Source organism: Salvelinus fontinalis, chromosome 4 (genome assembly GCF_029448725.1).
Source record: "Salvelinus fontinalis isolate EN_2023a chromosome 4, ASM2944872v1, whole genome shotgun sequence".
NCBI lineage: Eukaryota > Metazoa > Chordata > Actinopteri > Salmoniformes > Salmonidae > Salvelinus > Salvelinus fontinalis.
The window spans coordinates 42,619,107-42,639,373 of NC_074668.1; the positions used below are offsets into that span (position 1 = coordinate 42,619,107).

Sequence of the window (20,267 nt, forward strand, 5' to 3'; positions counted from 1 at the left end):
CTCTGACTTTCTCTCTTCAACATACTGTTACACCACAAATTACTTTATGCACCTAGAGTCAATAATACTGGTAGGAATATATTGCCAATTTCCTTAGACTGCGCCATCCCAGACAAATTGTATATATAGGACTATAGGTGGTCGAAAATATGATTACAGCTATTTCCAATACTTTTGATTGATAGATGACGACAGTAGCCTATATCCTTTGCTCCTGTATGGTTTAGTGGCGCAAAAAGGGGCGTTTCTGTCGTGCAGAAGAAGGGGCGTGTCTGGGTTGTTTGGTTACAGCTGATAGTCGCGTCTTCCGCTGCCTCCATCATCAATACGACACCGACTGCGACTATTATCGGGGGAAAAACATCCACTGACAACATTTCATTATCCTTCAGAACCGACCGGAACGGGGCCAAGGGTATGTTTAACGGATAAACGGCTGTTACGGTCGTCGTGTCTCGAAACCAACGGTGGTGGTGAAAACAGTGAGTAGGCTATGTTATAGACAGGGCATACGGGATGTAATGGTTCGATACGGTATCCCAGGCTACATCAAAGCGTCTCAGACAATGACAAATACGTGTTATTTGACTTCAACTATAATCATTTCAATCTAATAATAACTGTTCATGTTTCAGGAAACGCAGTTGTGCGATTCGAATCCTGATATAGTCACGTTGGGATGGAGAGAGAAGGTGGGAGGGATGAGAGATGTGGATAGAATCATGGGTGAGAGTAGAGGAGACCATGTCAGTAGAGAGACAGTGTGTTAGTTAGGCTACTACTATAGCTTACCCGAGTGGAATTAAATAGTGTAGAAGGACATGGAGTGGGGGTTATAGCCTATCTGGCAGGAGCGACTCATTCTTTCTCTCTCTCTCTCTCTCTCTTTTTCTTCTCTTCTTCTCTTTCTCTGTCATGTCAATGCATTGAGGGCACTGTTGAATACTGTATACCGTCACACATTACTGCCTGTAATGTCTTGACGACAGGGGAGAGTTAGTGAGAAGAAAAGGCTATATAGGCCTATACTCCTACACCCTTTTGCAGCAATCGCGCCATCTACATTTCATTGCAGATTGAAAGGTGCAAGAGTAGCCAGATGTAACCTGATGTAGCTGTCAACAATTGTGTACCTACACACACACAACCACACTTCATAACAGCACATACCTTTTTGCCGCTCTCTCACTCACTGCCTTGTAGGCAGGGCCTAATCGCCCACTCAAGCTGCACAAACATACGCACACACACACCCATATCACACACACACACATGTTGCACACGTAAGTCATTTATAAGTTCAGAAACAACCTGAATAGTAACTGAATGTTTGCTTTTCTGCACAGTTTATTGCTCAATCTTGGTCAGGTCGTTATTGTAAAAGAGAATGTGTTCTCAATGTCTTACCTGGTTAAATAAAGGCAAAATAAACATAGGACGTTGCATACCGTGGTTGCTCCACTAAAATATTTGCGATTATGCTGCGGTACTTAGAGGTAATTTATGGTTTAGTACGGTACCCTGCGTCACCACTTCATTGTTCCAGACCAGCACAATGGGGAGTTAGAGCACTGATTATGCTTTTGGGGCCTACTGTCTCTCTAACTGACAATGAATGGGTGACATAAACCTAAATAGAAACTGATAATTGTGCACGACTTCGGTATTACTTACTAAAACTGTAGTTACACTAAGGTTTTTATTATTTTATTTTATTAGAATTATTTTGCTCTTACTGTAGTAGTGTAGCCCACTCCCGACCGGTCACGTTGTACAGCACCTGAGTGGCGCAACGGTCTAAGACACTGCATAACAGTGCAAGCTGTGTTGATGCTGGTTCAATACCCGTGCCGGCCTTGACTGGGAGACTCATGAGACGACTGTAGATTTTTGGTTTCTCTCCCTCTAAAAACAGATATTGTCACACCCTGATCTGTTTCGCCTTTTTTGGATTGTCTCCACCCCCCTCCAGGTGTCGCCCATCTTCCCCATTATCCCCTGTGTATTCATACCTGTGTTCTCTGTTTGTCTGTTGCCAGTTCGTTTTGTTTCGTCAAGCCTACCAGCGTTTTGCCCTCTGTTCCTATCTCTCGATTGTTCCTGTTTTCAAGTTTTCTGCCTGCCCAGACCCTGAGCCTGCCTGCCGTCCTGTACCTTTGCCACACCTATCTGGATTACTGCGCCCCTGCCTGCCTTGACCTGTCTTTTGCCTGCCCCTGTTGGATTAATAAACTGTTGTTAATTCGACATTGTCTGCATCTGGGTCTTACCTGAAACGTGATATAAATAAATAATTCTAAATAGCAAACTGGCTTTATTTACAAATTAGTAACAATGTCACCCGATGTTCAAGAATGGCTTTTTTTCTCACTCATTTTACGTTATATGAAATAATCTCCAAAATATTGTTATTTTTTAAATAAAGCGATGATTATTCATTTTGAACTATATAAAAGCCCCTTGGATATTCTCATTGATATATTATTAATCCTGTTATTAGCAGGACAATATATATTGGTCATATTGGTCATGGCTCCCGAGTGACGCACAATGGGATTGCCTTGCATTTCTCCAGCTGTATCTACTGAAAGCACGCAAGGTTCCAGGCACGAGGGCAGGGGGCATGGGACGGACCGCAGTGCCGCGCACAGAAGATGGACCTAGCCCATGGGGAAGGGAGGGGGGGGGGGGTGGATCCCCACCCAGCCACACTGGGTAGCACAGAGCAACAGTGTAAGGGTCACTGTAATGGAGCTGACTAGGGAAACGTTCCCGCTGTTCTTAGTGCCAGTCTGTTCTTAGTCAAACTAAAACAATGTAACTAATAATGGCATCTTTATGCTTTCGTTAATTAAATAATGATCAAAAATACTCTTTCAGAAGCCGATGTTTATTTAGTTATGGATCCATAATGAATTACTATGGGAATAAATATCACTGAATTACAGAAATATTGGAACAGAGTTGTCTCATAAAGGTAAACAAATGGTTGATTACTGGAAAATACTTTTTCAAACACACACGGTCACGTACTACAGTGCCTTTATGGCTATGAGCAAGTAGTTGGACAATAGACCTGCCTAGAAGGAGGGTAGGGGGATAATTCTATCGTCAAATGTATTTCTTAGTTAGGTTGGCTGTATCACAACCGGCCGTGATTGGTTGCAATTTCAGTTTAATCCACCAGAAAAGACCAAACAAATAATACAACAAAATGTGTTATTATTATGTATCACATCCAACCGTGATTGGGAGTCCCATAGGGCAGCGCACAATTGGCCCAGCGTTTCTCTCCCTCTAAAAACAGAAATAAATGTTTTTGCCTTTACAAATATTATTTTGGCCATTATTCAGATTACAATCGCTCACTTTAGTTTTTTTGAAAACAAAATTACCTCCAAAATATTGTTATATATTATCAAATTGATGGCACAGTCATTTAAAAAAATATATATATATATTTCACCTTTATTTAACCAGGTAGGCCAGTTGAGAACAAGTTCTCATTTACAACTGCGACCTGGCCAAGATAAAGCAAAGCAGTGCGACACAAACAACAACACAGAGTTACACATGGAATAAACAAACGTACACACAATAGAAAAAAAAGGCTATATACAGTATGTGCAAATGGCGTGAGGAGGTAAGGTAATAAATAGGCCATAGTAGCGAAGTAATTACAATTTAGCAAATTAAAACTGGAGTGATAGATGTGCAGATGATGATGTGCAAGTAGAAATACTTGTGTGCAAAAGAGCAAAAAAGTACATATAAACAATATGGGGATGAGGTAGGTAGATTGGGTGGGTTATTTACAGATGGGCTGTGTACAGCTGCAGCGATCGGTTAGCTGCTCAGATAGCTGATGTTTAAAGTTAGTGAGGGAGATAAAAGTCTCCAACTTCAGAGATTTTTGCAATGTGTTCCAGTCATTGGCAGCAGAGAAATGAAAGGAAAGGCGGCCAAAGGAGGTGTTAACTTTGGGGATGAATAGTGAGATATACCTGCTGGAGCGCGTGCTACAGGTGGGTGTTGTTATCGTGACCAGTGAGTTGAGATAAGGCAGAGCTTTACCTAGCAAAGACTTATAGATGACCTGGAGCCAGTGGGTCTGGCGACGAGAACATACAGTGGTGGGTGGTATATAGGGCTTTGTTGACAAAACGGATGTCAATGTGATAGACTGCATCCAGTTTGCTGAGTAGAGTGTTGGAGGCTATTTTGTAAATGACATCGCCGAAGTCAAAGATCGGTAGGATAGTCAGTTTTACGAGGGTATGTTTGGCGGCGTGAGTGAAGGAGGCTTTGTTGCGAAATAGGAAGGCGATTCTAGATTTAATTTTGGATTGGAGATGTTTAATATGAGTCTGGAAGGAGAGTTTACAGTCTAGCCAGACACCTAGGTATTTGTAGTTGTCCACATATTCTAAGTCAGAACCGTTCAGAGTAGTGATGCTAGTCGGGCGGGCGGGTGCGGGCAGCGATCGGTTGAAAAGCATGCATTTAGTTTTACTAGCGTTTAAGAGCAGTTGGAGGCCACGGAAGGAGTGTTGTATGGCATTGAAGCTTGTTTGGAGGTTTGTTAACACAGTGTCCAAAGAAGGGCCAGATGTATACAGCATGGTGTCGTCTGCGTAGAGGTGGATCAGGGAATCACCCGCAGCAAGAACGACATCGTTGATATATACAGAGAAAAGAGTCGGCCTGAGAATTGAACCCTGTGGCACCCCCATAGAGACTGCCAGAGGTCCGGACAACAGGCCCTCCGATTTGATACACTGAACTCTATCTGAGAAGTAGTTGGTGAACCAGGCGATGCAGTCATTAGAGAAACCAAGGCTGTTGAGTCTGCCGATAAGAATACAGTGATTGACAGAGTCGAAAGCCTTGGCCAGGTTGATGAAGATGGCTGCACTGTACTGTCTTTTATCGATGGCGGTTATGATATCGTTTAGTACCTTGAGCGTGGCTGAGGTGCACCCGTGACCAGCTCAGAAACCGGATTGCACAGCGGAGAAGGTACGGTGGGATTCGAAATGGTCAGTGATCTGTTTATTAACTTGGTGGCACCTACATATAGTGACACCTACATGAAGCTGAGTGACTCGCTCATTCATGGCTTTGGATCGAAATAAATAAGTACCAACATTCTTTCTGATAGTCTATAACAAAGAAATGTTTTGGTTATCCTGACCTGGACACCATGTACAGTATTATAATAACCCATTTTGGGCTATTAGCATGACAATATACCTTGACCAACACCTCTCTGTATTTTGATACTTTGTGAATGGGGCCTCCCCAGTGGCGCATCTGTCTAAGTCACCGCATCGCAATGCAAAATGCTTTGCTACAGATACCCGTGCCGGCCGCCACCAGGAGACCCATGAAGCAGCTTTTGGTTTTAATTTAGAATCATCCAATCCTCTATGTAATTATTGGCAGGGAGTCACGTCATATTTTTCGATATACTGTAGGCCTACCGTAGGCGACATGAGTCTCACTAGTGTTGAGTAATGTGCTGTTAAAAGTGGTGTAGGTCTTATTTATTTAAAGAGCATATTACAGTTAGAAGCTATAGGACTTGAAGCAATAGCCTACAACTATTTTAGCACTGTTTCGCGGTGCTCTGAGACAAGCATGGGGACTGGTCTTGATAAATCAATGCGATTTTTATTTTCACTGAATCTCCGTTTGGGTATTGGTTAGACTAGAATTATAAAATTAGGGTGTAGAAATGTTATGCTCTTAGTGTAACCTTTATTTAACTAGGCAACTCAGTTAAGAACAAATTCTTATTTACAAGGACAGCCTACTCCTTCCTCCCTGTTGGGGAATTGAACCCCAGTCTCCCACATGCCCGCACAACACAGGGATTCTTCAGCTAAATAGCCAAATACTGTAGCCTACTCCCGACCGTCACATTGTACAGGGCCATATTTTCCATTCTATCCTAAAACCCAGAGGTTTTTTCATTTTTCTTGGAATAGAAACACCATAATATTAAGCAAATTAATTAAGCAACATTTGTTAAAATCACTCCCATATACTATGTTCTTACAAAAAAAGGTTTTAAATTCTCTAGTACAGCCACTATTGAAGGCTATCAAATGCATCTCAAAGATGCCCTCTTGTGGTCAAACTAGCACTAACTAGTGGTACCAGTGGTTGGCACTTAAATAACCTGCCATAGAATTCTGCGGCACCACGCAAGCTATGCTGCAGTAGGCTGCAACTTTTAAAGGACGAACCAATGTACTACAACACCATTTGACCGGAACTGTTATATTTTTACACCTTGTATTTCACTGTGTAGTATAATTGTTTAGACAGATGATCCAACCTCTTTCATAGACGTCAGTGTAAATATTACTGCCTCTGCCTTCTGCTACCATCTGGATGAACAGTCTATTTGCATGAGGGTACTTATGAAGAGCACATTATTAACTTCTCTCTCTCTCTCTCTTCCTCCTCCTCCGCCTCAGTGTGTGTGCCTCCAGTGCCTCCTTTAGCCCTTGATGACCCACACTGCTTCCCAGTGTGTGAGGCTGAGTGACTCTCTGTCCCCTCTAACCCCTCACCCCTGACCCCTCGTCATGGGCAGTGTGGGTAGTGGAGTGGCAGGGGAACAGGAGTTTGCCATGAAGTCCGTGGGCACTAGGACCACCCTGCCTCGCGCTCCGCCCCTGTCTCGCCGTTGCCCCGCCGACCGTAGCTGCAGCGCCGAACGACTCCCCCCACCCCCAGCGACAGCCTCCGAGGGAACTGCGTCTAGTGAAGAACGAGGAAGTATTAGTATTGGGACCGCAACTGGGAAAGACCGGCCCCCGGACTCTGACACGGACCGTACCGCTACAACTGCATCCAACTGTGACCGGGGGGATACAGGGGTGGGATACGGAAACGGAGCAGGAAGGAGGGAGCGGGAGAGTGGAGGGAGGGAAAGGGAGAGTAGAGAGGATAGGGAGAGTAGAGAGTGGGAGAGGGAGAGGGCAGAGAGGGAGAGAGAAAGGGAGTGGGAGAGGGAAAGAGAAAAGGAGAGGACAGAGAGGGATAGAGACAGGGTAGAGAGGGAGAGGGATAGAGAGCGGGAGAGGGTAGAGAGGACGAGAGAGAGGGTTGAGAGAGAGAGGGAAAGAGAGCCACGAGGAGGGGTTGTGAGTCTGGATGTATGCAGTAACTTGGTGGGACTGGGGGGGAATGATATTGGTACTGGGATGACCCCCCACCAACAAAGAGACACTGGAGGGACCAATACAGACAATCACAACAACCCTCCAAACCACAACCCACCCAAAATCCTGCCTGTCTCTGGCAAACTAGAGCAGGTATGTTCCTTTTCTCAAACAAGTATGTTTGTAGCTAGGGTCATGTGGCTTATTGGTATAGTGAGTTAGTTTACAATTAGATTACAGCAAAACCAGGGTTGTGTGGGTTTGATTCCTGCATGGGACACACATACTCTGCTGTATCCTTATATCATTGCAGTTACATAAAGACTTTATAATTACACTGTTGTATAAGTACTTGACTATCTTATAACAGCTGATGAAATAGAATTTGACATGGTGAAAAGGTCTTACAAATATATATTGCCATAGTACATCATAATGATTTCTAGTGTTTACTGATTTAAGACATTGACGTAAAGGCTTTAAAGGAGAATAACGGCACATTTCGAAAGTCAAAGTGCACACCTCGGTCACTCGGAGAAAACGCTCACTTCAGCTCTAGATAGAACTTAGTTCTGTCACAGGGAAAATACTCCATTCGGCAAGTCCAGTCTATTGTGAGATATGGCATATACATTTTATGTCATAATTTGGGTCACTGGTTCACTATTTTACCTTTTCTGAGATCTCTGCCAAGCAAGGCGGTAACAGCAGCCAACTCATGCAACAACACACGCACGAGGGGCTCCTCATAAACACAACACCGGCAGTTTTCAAAATAGCCTAAATCAGACTTTAGCACATCACCCGACCCAACACAACACCCCTCAGTAGTAGCCTATTTAATTTGTCTTTTTCAATGCTTTGGAAACCAATCAGAAAATGCTGTGCACTAAAGATGGTATTGTAGCCACACAAACACAATAGAAGACAATTGTCGATCTCATCAGAAACACTGATCACAACCTTTATCTCCTAAATTATGTTGCTGGTGTATTTTGTTAGAATCTTGGAATATATAAGGTTTTTACCAGTTCCGAGTCTATCCAGGCTCGAGTCCCATAAGCGAAACCACACAGCTGAAGCAAAGTTTCACCCTAATTTGTATTTATTATTTTAATATATTTTTTGTAATTTACCTCGTTTTTTTCTCCCCAATTTCCCGGTATTACGATCTTGTCTCATCACTGCAACTCCCTAACGGGCTCGGGAGAGGCGAAGGTCAAGTCATGCATCCTGCCGAACATGACCCGCCAAACCGTGCTTCTTAACACCCGCTCGCTTAACCCGGAAGTCAGCCGCACCAATGTGTCGGAGAAAACACAGTTCAACTGACGACTGAAGTCCGCCTGCAGGCGCCCGGCCCACCACAAGGAGTCGCTAGAGCGCAATGAGCCAAGTAAAGCCTCCCCGGCCAAACCCTCCCCTAACCCGGATGACGCTGGACCAATTGTGTGTCGCCCTATGGGACTCCCGATCCCGGCCGGTTGTGACACAGTCTGGGATCAAACTCCAGGCTGTAGTGGTGGCGCAACACTGCAATGCAGTGCCTTAGACCGCTGTGCCACTTGGGAGGCGTTTCACCCACATTTTAGATAAGAAAATATCCACCTAGCTTTCTGTCATGTCAACCATCCATCCAAATCAAATAATTCCATGTGTCTGCCTTTTGTCTTTACAAACTTGTACATAGCCTATTCCATGATATGGGGTAATCCAATGAGCAACACTGCTGCTGTTGATTTGCAGTGATCATTATTCAACACATATGCTATAAATAAACAATGCACGACTTTGAAGGAGTAGGGTATTTGATGCATGTTTGATGCAAACATAGGCTGTAAGAATACTTTTTCATTTTATAAAATTAGCCTACATTTTCACATTCTCTTGCTTGCTCGAGGAAGGCAATTTGTCCCTGTTTGCAAACGGAATCTCCTGCATAATTTTTGTCAATTATTGTCATTATTCTACCAATTTGTAAATGTAGGTTCCTAATAAATGTAAATAAATCATATTTGATCTACACCAATGAGCATCAATCACATATTGTATCTACTGTATCTATTATATCTGCACAATTTTTTTCTCCCAATGATATATTTGTTGTCAGCTGGCTACTGTAGAAAAGTTACAATGTAATTAAGCATTTGTTACATGATTGAGCCTTTTAGCCCATATGTGTCATCCTAGGAAGTGGACGTTATGTTGCACACTCAGTAGTCTTTCCCGCTCATTTTAGTAAATATACTTTGCTGTAATGATCTGATCACACCATGCAACGAGGGATGTGGCCTACAGTCAGAGAGGGAAGATGGACAATGTTGACAGGCAGGTTAAATTATGTCCAATGGAGTTGCAAGCTTAAAGTGTGAGGCGGGATTAGGTCGGCGCCTTTCCTCTTTGCTTGGCAGAGAACTCAGAAAAGGTACAATTGTGAACCAGCGACCCAAATGTATCACATAAAACATATATGACATATCTCACAATCGATTGGACTTCCCAAATGTACTATTTTTGCCTTGACAGAACGTTTATATTTTTCGTAGATTTGCGTTATTACACAAAGTTTTCTCTAGCGCTGCAGTGAGTGGGGGCTGTATAACCCTGTGACATTGCTCTGTCTCTACCTCGCTCTCTCTGAGTGAGAGAGGTTCGCACTTTGACAGACAGTCCAACAACGAGGGGGGTTTAGGAACATAGAAATGTGCTGTTATTCCCCTTTAATGTGTTGTTTTGCTAACAGTTTCCTCTCCTGTTTCTTTATAACCATCTCTACCCGTATCGCTCTTTACCCAAATCTCTCTCTCCTTCCTCCCCCTTTCCCTTCAACTCTCTAGAACAACTCCGGGCTGGTTCGTCCTTCTGCCTTCAAACCAGTGGTTCCCAAAAGCTTTCACTCCATGCAGAACCTCATAGGCCAAACCACTAGTGGTGAGGGTAGGGGTGCGGGGGGGCGTAGAGAAGGAGGAGCAGGGGGAGGAGAACCAGGGGCAGTTCCAGAGGCCCTCATTCTAGACCAGGACAGCCCAGGAAGAGGCAGCTGCCGGGCAGAGGGAGCAGGAGGGGGTCAGGGAGCAGGAGAGGTCCAGGGGGGGATGTCAGATTCGGGTAGAAACTCCTTGACCAGCCTGCCCACCTACACAGGCTCTGGGTCGGGCTATGTGCCCCCAGCGGCCCTGGGTACTCTCAGTGCTTCTACCAGCCATATCAACAGACTGGGGACCACCGCTGGAGCTGCAGCTGCTCAGGACAAGCTGGAGAAACCAGGCTACCAGGTGGGTAGGCTCTTTTGAACATAATTACAGACACTGCAGTCGACTCCGAATGAGTTCACATTTGATAAGCGTTAACATACTTTTAGCGTAGTGCAGTTTACCAGCAGCAATTCATATACATTGTTTTTACTTGCTCTGGGTATCTGCACCTATCCAGTTTGGAACCAGTCCAGTGTGGACTGTATATAAATCTATGTGAGACTATTCCAGAATGGGCTGAGTGCCTCGGACAGTGGCCACTCCTCTTCAGGAAAGAGCTCCTCATCCTATCAGAGGCTGAGCCACCTGGGGGACACCCCAGCACCCCTTCGCCCCTCGCCTTCCTCTGATGACGTCATCCAAGACCTGGAGGACCGGCTCTGGGAGAAGGAGCAAGAGGTGAGAGGTGAAAGGTCATTTTGTGGTCAAGGGGGATTTATTTGAGTAGATTTCATGGATGTAGCAATTATCATCGCTTCGGTCAGTGCCAACAATCCTTCCCTCCTCTCCTGAGCTCTCTCTCCTCTCCTCCCCTCTCCCAGGTGCAGCACATGCATCGTAACTTGGACCAGAGCGAGGCAGCCATCGTCCAGGTTTTTGAGGAGAAGCAGCGCGTGTGGGAGAGACAGATGGAAGAGCTGCGACAGAACTATGCCTCCCGCCTGCAGCAGGTGACCACACATTCCACAGCGGCATTAACCAATAAGAATCCACCAAATGTTGTTCATCTCTTCCTCTGTGTACAGGTGACGCGCCGCGCCCAGCGCTCCCAGAATGCCCTGCAGGCCCAGATCACCCGTCTGTCGCAGGACAAGCGGCGCCTGCAGGAGGAGATGCCTGCCTTGCTGGCCCAGAGAGAAGAGCTGGAGAGGAAGTGTCTGGACTTCAGGAAGGAACAGGCCGACATACTGCCACGCCTGGAGGAGACCAAGTGGGAGGTGTGTGTCGGGTGGTGGTGTGTGTGTGTGTGTGTGTGTGTGTGTGTGTGTGTGTGTGTGTGTGTGTGTGTGTGTGTGTGTGTGTGTGTGTGTGTGTGTGTGTGTGTGTGTGTGTGTGTGTGTGTGTGTGTGTGTGTGTGTGTGTTTGTGCATGGTGCATCGGTATGAACAGCCCCATAACACTGCAGCTCTACCTTACTATACTATATGCTTTCCCTGCTGTGTGGACCAGGTATGTCAGAAAGCAGGGGAGATCTCCCTGCTGAAGCAGCAGCTGAGGGAGAGCCAGGTGGAGGTGACCCAGCGGGCGGGAGAGATGGTGGCCCTCAGGGGTCAGCTGAAAGAGGCCAACGCTCAGCTGAGAGACCGGGAGGAGGTCATGCTGGGCCTCAAGGACTCCTACACCAACAAGAGCCTGGAGCTGGAGCGCTGCCAGGGAGAGCTGAGGAGGACGCTGACTGAGGTAGCTATACACATACAAACCTGAAAGTCACATTTCTGATGAGACAAATACGTGACACTAGATGGGATACCCTGTTGTTTTAGAGGTAGGGATCCAAATGAAACCGGACCACACACACACATACAGTATATGCACACTAGTGCTGAGGGATTAAACACTAATTGACCGACGTCAGTTCAATTATTTGAATTACATTTATTTATTTATTTTTCTGTGAGCTCAATGTGCACATGGCACAGTTCCTTCAGTGACAAATGAGATCCAAACTTAACAGTGTGATGTAGTAGGGAGTTGTTGTTTCCAACAGGACAATATTCAACGTAGTTTAGTGCATAAAACGTCGTAATTATTTACAATAACCATAATCCATTGTGCATCTACTTGTCCGGTCTGCGTTTCATTTACGCCTACTAAATTAGGTCCGTGTGGTGCAGACACGGAGAGGGACAGAAGAATGTGTGATCGTGAGGTGATATATAGAGCAGCTGTTGCTTCGCGAAGTGTCTGTACCTGAAAATACATGCTCTAAGTGATTGATAGTTGGTATTCAGCAGTCTTAAAAGTATGCCTTATTTACTTTGAAGAACTACAAAACAGTGATTTTGTCAGACAGAATAGGCAGCAGCTCTATAGAGATGAGATGATGAATTGGAATGATATAATAAAGTCAACGAATAAAACAAATGTACTATACACAACAATTTTATTTAAGTAAAACTGAATAAATGATGGTAGTAACCAGTAATGGGCAGTCACTACTAGGGTTGCACATTTTGGGGAATATTCAGAGGTGGAAACTTTCCGTGGGAATTAACGGGAATATATGGGAATTAACGGGAATATATGGGAATTAACGGAAATATATGCAAACTAATATTAATGCCATTTAAATATAGATGTTTTTTGCATTGGATATATTTACCATATCATATGGAGACAGAAACATAAACATTTTACCTTCTCATAAGTAGACATAATTGCAAATGATTAAATCTTTCCGATATAAATTTTAAAAACGATTTAGTTATGAATTTAACTTTAATTAAATCAGTTGACTCTTCACATGGGATGATTTCACTGAACAACAAAAGAAAGGGAATATTGAATGATCCCCAATGATCCATTGCATCACCCAAAAACGTTTTCAACATACATCTGTAAAATGATAGTCTAGAAACTAAAGCTTGGGTTGTCTGCCTCTCAGGCGTCCATGTTTTCTCCCTGGACATCCTCAATGTCCACCTCTTGAACATCAGACTCTGAAGCCTCATCTTCACTGTCGCTTTCCAACCTTGTTGAGGATGGCTCATTGTCAGGCTCTAAAAGACTCAAATTTGCCCGGGTGGCCACCAATTTTTCAACACTTGTATTGGTCAGCCTGTTGCTTGCTTTGGTGTGTGTGTTCCCAAACAAGGACCAGATGCGCTCGGGGGCAGCTGATGTTGGTGGGATTTGGAGGATGATGGAGGCAACAGGAGAAAGAACCTCAGATTCACAAAGTCCCTTCCACCAGGTTGCTGATGAGATATGTTGGCACGACTGCCATATTGCATCTCCATCCCCAAAGCCCTTGCTTGGAAGTGTACTTCGCCAGACTGCCAAGAACCTTGCCCTCATCCAGGCCAAGGTGGCGAGACACAGTAGTGATGACACCATAGGCCTTGTTGATCTCTGCAACAGACCGGATGCTCTTGCCAGCATACTTGGGGTCCAACATGTACACTGCGGTGTGTATGGGCTTCAGGCATAAGTCTTCACGCTTTTTTATGTATTTCAGAACTGCAGTTTCCTCTGCTTAGAGCAACAGTGACGTGGGCATGGCAGTACGGAATTCTTCTCTTACATCTGCAAGCAGAGTCTGAACATCAGACAGGATGGCATTGTGTCCCTCAATTCGTGCAATGGCTACTGCTAAAGGTTTCAGGAGTTTCGGGCTGCTTACCACTATCTTCCAAAATAAATCATCCAGGAGGATCCTCTTGATGGGGCTGTCCATATCGGCAGACTGTGATATGGCCATTTCTTGGAGAGACTCCTTCCCCTCCAGGAGACTGTCAAACATGATGACAACACCACCCCAACGGGTGATGCTGGGCAACTTCAATGTGATGCTCTTATTCTTCTCACTTTGCTTGGTGAGGTAGATTGCTGCTATAACTTGATGACCCTTCACATACCTAACCATTTCCTTGGCTCTCTTGTAGAGTGTATCCATTGTTTTCAATGCCATGATGTCCTTGAGCAGATTCAATCCATGAGCAGCACAGCCAATGGGTGTGATGTGAGGATAGGACTCCTCCACTTTAGACCAAGCAGCCTTCATGTTTGTAGCATTGTCTTTCACCAGTGCAAATATCTTCGGTGGTCCAAGGTCATTGATGACTGCCTTCAGCTCATCTGCAATGTAGAGACTGGTGTGTCTGTTGTCCCTTGTGTCTGTGCTCTTGTAGAATACTGGTTGAGTGGTGGAGATGATGTAGTTAATTATTCCTTGCCAACGAACAATCGACCACCCATCAGAGATGATTGTAATAGTCTGCTTTCTCTATGATTTGCTTGACCTTCACTTGAACTCTGTTGAACTCTGCACCCAGCAAATGAGTAGATAAGGCATGTCTGGTTGGAGTGGTGTATGCTGGGCGAATAACATTCAGAAATCTCTTCCAGTACACATTGCCTGTGAGCATCAGAGTTGCATAGTTGCATACACAGCTCGAGCAAGACATTTATCAGCATTTCTCTGACTACGTTCCTCCAGTGAGTCAAAAAAACTTCTAATTCCAGGAGGACCATGAACTATTGCTATCGATAAGGTCATAATTTTCACCTGAAATAGAAGTAGAGGGACTTTTGTCAGAGGTTGCTTGTTGTGGGCGCTGAGGGAACTTTATGCATTTATGCATCTTTGTTGCATTCTTCACATATGATTTGGCACTGTATTTGCAAATGTACACAGCTTTTCCTTCAATATTAGCTGCAGTGAAATGTCTCCACACATCAGATAGTGCCCGTGGCATTTTCCTGTAAAGATTAGGGAAAAAAATGGTAATAAAAACAAATACAATTCCATGTACAGATAAATAGTTAAGCAGTAAGATTTAACAACTCCTTTGTAAGATAAATAGTAGTGGTGTGGGCTCAATAGCATCTCATTAGTGTGCAAGATCTTGAGAATCAGCTGTACATGTGATGGAAGAGTGCACTGTGCATGCAGGGGGTTGCAATTCCATTGAATTGGGGATAGTTTAACCAAAATATGCTACAAAACCTAGAATTGCCCGGGCTTAACTTCCCATGGACAATTTCTGGAAAAATCAGGGAAATTGACCAGAAAGTTTCCAACATTTTGAAACCCAGTCACTACCATCATTGGACTTATATTAATTGTTTTATTCTGTGTTGTTACAGTATTCAACCCAAATAATTGAACCAAAATTGAAAACCGGGATTATTTTAAAATGTTTAAATATTTTTTTATACCGAACCAACCTCAAAAAGCACGAATCTCTCAGCACTACTCTATAGAGATGAGATGATGACTTGGAATCAAATAAAACAAATGTAATATGTACAACAACTGTTGTTTTTTTTAAGTACTATGAATAAATTATGGTTAATAAGTGATATGCAGTAATACCATCATGGGACTTTTACGAATTGTTTTATTGTGTGTTACAGCATTCAAGCCAAATAATCAAAATTGAAAACAGTGAACCAACCACAAAAATCTCAGAGACAGCACTAATGCACACTAAATCCTCCTTCTCTTTGTCAGGTGTCTATCCTGAGGGAGAAGCTGGGTGTGTTTGAGGCTGAGGTTCTGGGTCTTAAACGAACTCTGGGGGAGCTGGGCGGAGCGGTTGATCCTACAATAACACAAACCCTAGCAGCAGGAGGGCTACTCCCCCCCTGGGGGGCTCTCTACTGCCTCCGCACCCCCACTGAGCCCTCATCCACCCCCCTTACCCACACCTCAGATGCCCTGCTCAGCTTTCAGAGTGATGAGGCAAAAGCCCAGAGGCAAGAGACACAGAGACAGGAGAGGCAGCAGCGTGAAGAGGCCCAGTGGTGTGACATGCAGCCACGCCAGGAGGCCCATCTCCGTCAAGAGGCTCATCTCCACCAGGAATCCCAACTGCGTAAGGAAGCTCAACTTCGCCAGGAAGCCTACTTGCGTCAGGAGGCCCAGCAGCAGCAGCAGCGCCAGGAGGCCCAGTGGGAGGAATCAGGGAACCTGCGTGAGCAGCTGGAACAGCTCCAGGGGGCCTTACGTCTAGAACGTCAGCAGAGAGAGCTCCAAGCCCACAGTTTTGACCAGGAGCGACACACCTGGATTGACGAGAAGGAGCGTGTGCTGAAATACCAGGCGCAGCTCCAGGTCAGCTATGTGGAGACTCTACAGAAAAACCAGGCTCTAGAGCAACAGGTGGGACAGCTGGGGACCAAACTTACCCCCTCCCCCTCATCTTCCAGCTCCCCTCCCCCACCACCAGCCCTGTCAACCCTCCCTCCCCTGCCCTCCGTCTCTCTCCCTGCCCCCATTGCACTCAGCCTCTCACCCCCGCACTGTGAGGACCAGAAAGGCCCCCCTTCCCTCCTCCAGCTGCCCCCACACTGGGCAGGGCCCTCACGCCTGGAGAGGATAGAGTCCACTGAGATTTAGAGAGGCTCCATTCTACTGAATATCAACTTGATTACAAACAACAAAAGACATATTAAACTACAAAACAGAACTGCAACGCAAACTGTACCATTGCATATTGTACAGTTAAAACAACCAATGCAAACTGAACAGCAGAGAACAATACACTAGAGTTTAGACTATGAACACAAACTATAATTGAATACGATACAGTATTAAAGAAAACAACAGAAAAACAAACTGAAAGGCTACATTATAGAATGCAATATAAACTACATTACAAGCAAAGTACACTATATCTGAATATTAAAACTAAACTACTAAATCCTGTCAATGATAAAGTATCCATTGCTTACCAGGCATTCTTGGTGGGAAGCAGTGACACTCAGATGGAAGCAAGATTGGCACCAAAAGTTCCAAGATGAGAACATTCTAGTTTGAATGCAAATAACCATGTTATTGTTCTGGAAGGCTCGGTACCAACCTGGAGGGTAGTTTGCCAAACTGCATGTCTATGATAATGGGACATGAAGCCGGGGAAAACAGAATCATATTTTAGAGGATAATCGGGCGATGTTTTGCAGAATGTGCTTGTCTTTTCCATTTCTGGGCCGATGTTTCTCTCAGAAGGTGTGTGAGAGGATTGTGATGAGAAAGTGTCGGAAAGTGAAAATTGTGGATGAAAAATCCAAAGTGGTTTTTAATAGGAGGAAATTAGGAGAATAGTAGTATAGTTGATTGGTAGTTGTTTGGTTGGTTCCATTTCAGCTCATTTCCTGAAGTGGCTTGAGATGAAATGTAGTCGAACTCTGAATGATTCTTCATGTAGATTCAGGGATATTGGAGAACCTCCCACTAGGCACAGATGTCATTTCAACGTCTCTTCGACATTGGTTCTTCGTCATTTCATTGAAACGATGTGGAAACGACATTGATTAAACCAGTATGTGCCCAGTGGGCTGGCTCTCTGGCACTACAAACTGTCCGCGGTGACTGAAGATGAACACAAGGGGTCCGCATTGAGCTGTGTCAGACCTCCCCACCAGCAGAGAAAATTACTTGAAAATGACTGTTTATTCCGGGGTCTGCGAAAGAGACACGGGAAACACACTGGCTTTACTCGGATATTGTCATTATTTATACTTTCAGATCATGCTTTTATGACCCAAGAGTGGGAGGAGAGGAGAAGACCAAGTGACAAGAGTGAGCAGAAAGAATGAGGTGAAAAAAGTGAGGACAGAGCTGAAACTGACTTCATATGTAAAAATAGGAGGCAAGTGAGAGTACAGTAGTGAAAGAATGAGAGGCTTGGGCCAGAGAAAGGCTGAAATAACTTTCCCCCACCCAGCCCTTTCAAATCAGCAAGGGTGCCAGTTTTCAAAATGGGATGCATCCCAAAGAGTTAGAGAGCCAGACAAAGGAAGACATTGCCTTCCCTAGGTAGGGTTCAGACTTACTGCACTATGTCCTATTGAGGAGATCAGACCGAAAGTAGACTCGATTAGATGTGAATAGTTTGGCTTTTATGTGTTCATGTTTATTCCAGCATACCAAGATACTGCGTGTGAATATTTAAAGAAATCAAATTATTACTATTACAATTGTTATTATTATTCTTGTGAATCGGACAAGTATTATGAGCTTTTCTTGAATGTTTCTTAACTGTATGAATGCTAGTTTAGATCTACTACATGGTTCAAATATATTGTAAGAATATGTCGAAAATCAACTACTAACAATATCAACTATATCCAAAGCCGTTGTTAGTTTCTTTTTTTGTTGTTGGTGATGTCAATGTAATTACTGTATTGTTTTAGAGGGGAAATTGCCACCAATGTTTTTGTACTTATTTTAACGGTTTGTATTTATGTTACTGTAATGGCTTGATGAAGATCACTCCTGGGTAAAATCAAACTGAATCAATAAAGATGCAAGTAAATAAACATGACTTCATTTCCAATAAGGTTATTATACACAGTGTACAAAACATTAGGAACACCTTCCTAATATTAAGTTACACGCTCTTTGCCCTCAGAACAGCCTCAATTCGTCAGGGCATGGCCTGACTCTACAACGTGTCGAAAGCGTTCCACAGGGATGTTGACTCCAATGCTTCCAACAGTTGTGTCAAGTTGGCTGGGTGTCCTTTGAGTGGTGGACCAACAGTTGAGTCAAGTTGGCTGGATGGTGGACCATTCTTGATGCAAAAGGTAGTGTGAAAAACCCAGCAGCGTTGCAGTTCTTGACACCTTCAAACCAGTGCACCTGGCACCTACTACAATATGATCTTGTTGCCATCTGATATACATTCAGATGTCATAAATCAGCACTGCAGAGTTCTCCCTGTACTAAGCCGTGCCTTGATTGTATTACTGTTGATGATATCTGGAAATGTGCATGTACACCCTGGCACATCTACTGTTGCTAGCCCCAATTCTGACTTGTGCTCTGATATCTGCTTCACTGATTTCTGCTCTCATAAAAGCCTGGGTTTTCTGCACACTACCACTAGAAGCTTATTACCTCAAATGGATCAATTGAAATTGTGGGTTCACAGCTTCAATCCAGATGTGTTGGCCATTACTGAGACGTGGTTCAGAAAAAGTGTTTTTGAATACTGATGTTAACCTTTCTGGTTATAACCTTTCTCGGCAAGACAGATCTTCCAAAGGTGGGGGATTGGCAATCTTTACCAAGGATCACATTCAGTGTTCGGTTGTCTCTACCAAGTCTGTCCCCAAACAATTTGATTTGCTGGTTTTAAGGAATAAACTTTCAAATAACTCTTTGTTGACTGTTGCTGGGTGCTATATTCCTCCCATCAGCACCGGCCTGTACCCTACCTGCCCTAAGTTCTCTCCTGGCCCCTTACACTAAGTCTGAATTTGTCCTGCTAGGTTACCTAAACTGGGACATGCTTAAACCACCTGAGTCCTAAAGCAATGGGACTCCCTAAATCTTTCCCAGGTGATCACCAATCCACAAGGTATGACTCCAAACACCCAGAAAAGGCTACTCTCCTCGATGTTATCCTCACAAATAATCCTGATAGGTATTAGTCTGGTGTTTTCTGTAATGACCTGAATGATCACTGTTTTACAGCCTGTGTTCGTAATGGCTGCTCAGTGAAACGACCTGTCCTGATTTGTCACAGACGCTTGCTAAAAAACTTTAATGAGCAAGCCTTCCTTCATGACCTGGCCTCTGTGTAATGGTATAGAATCAGCTTGATCCCCTCTGTCGAAGACACTTGAACCTTCTTTTTTTATATTTTCAGTGGTATTGTTAACAAACACGCCCCCATTAAGAAAATGAGAATTAAAAGCAGGTTCAACCCCTGGTTCGACCGTGATCTTGCAGAGTTACTCCACCTCAAGAATTGCATTTGGCGAAAGGCTCGGCACACGCATACTCAAGCTGACTTGCTATCGTTCAGGCAAATGAGAAATAAAGTGCACTCAGGCTATCCGGAAGGCCAAAGTTAGTTACTTTAAGGAGCAGTTCTCTCTCTGTGGGTCTAACCCCAAGAAGTTCTGGAAAACGGTTAAAGACCTGGAAAATAAACCCTCCTCCTCACATGTCCCTTAATGTTGATGATGTGGTTATTACTGACAAGAAGAACATGGCTGAGCTCTTTAATCACCATTTCATTAAGTCAGGATTCCTATTTGACTCAGCCATTCCTCCTTGCCCGTCCAACATTTCCTCATCTCCCACCCCTTCTAATGCGACTATCCCCGATGCTATTCCATCATTTCCCCCTGCCCCGCAACAAGGTTTCTCCCTGCAGTCACT

The 20,267-nt window shown here is 44.3% G+C and overlaps 1 protein-coding gene across 5 annotated transcripts; it reads left to right on the top strand.

Annotated features, from left to right (window-relative positions):
- The first annotated feature begins 260 nt into the window (after positions 1 to 260).
- LOC129853827 (leucine zipper putative tumor suppressor 2-like) lies at positions 261 to 18,420 on the top strand. Of its 5 annotated transcripts, none has more exons than XM_055920250.1 (8): positions 261 to 482; positions 4,956 to 5,039; positions 6,486 to 7,328; positions 10,013 to 10,450; positions 10,661 to 10,828; positions 10,972 to 11,367; positions 11,600 to 11,830; positions 15,606 to 18,420. In XM_055920250.1, exons 3-8 carry the CDS (start codon positions 6,597 to 6,599, stop codon positions 16,491 to 16,493), a joined length of 2,853 nt encoding a protein of 950 aa, XP_055776225.1. In that variant the 5' UTR covers positions 261 to 482; positions 4,956 to 5,039; positions 6,486 to 6,596; the 3' UTR covers positions 16,494 to 18,420. The 5 variants fall into 5 exon arrangements, with proteins under 5 accessions (XP_055776225.1, XP_055776227.1, XP_055776224.1 ...); XM_055920252.1 differs by lacking the exon at positions 4,956 to 5,039 and having other exon boundaries at positions 10,972 to 11,100; positions 11,176 to 11,367; XM_055920249.1 differs by having other exon boundaries at positions 261 to 5,019.
- Positions 18,421 to 20,267: the final 1,847 nt, after the last annotated feature.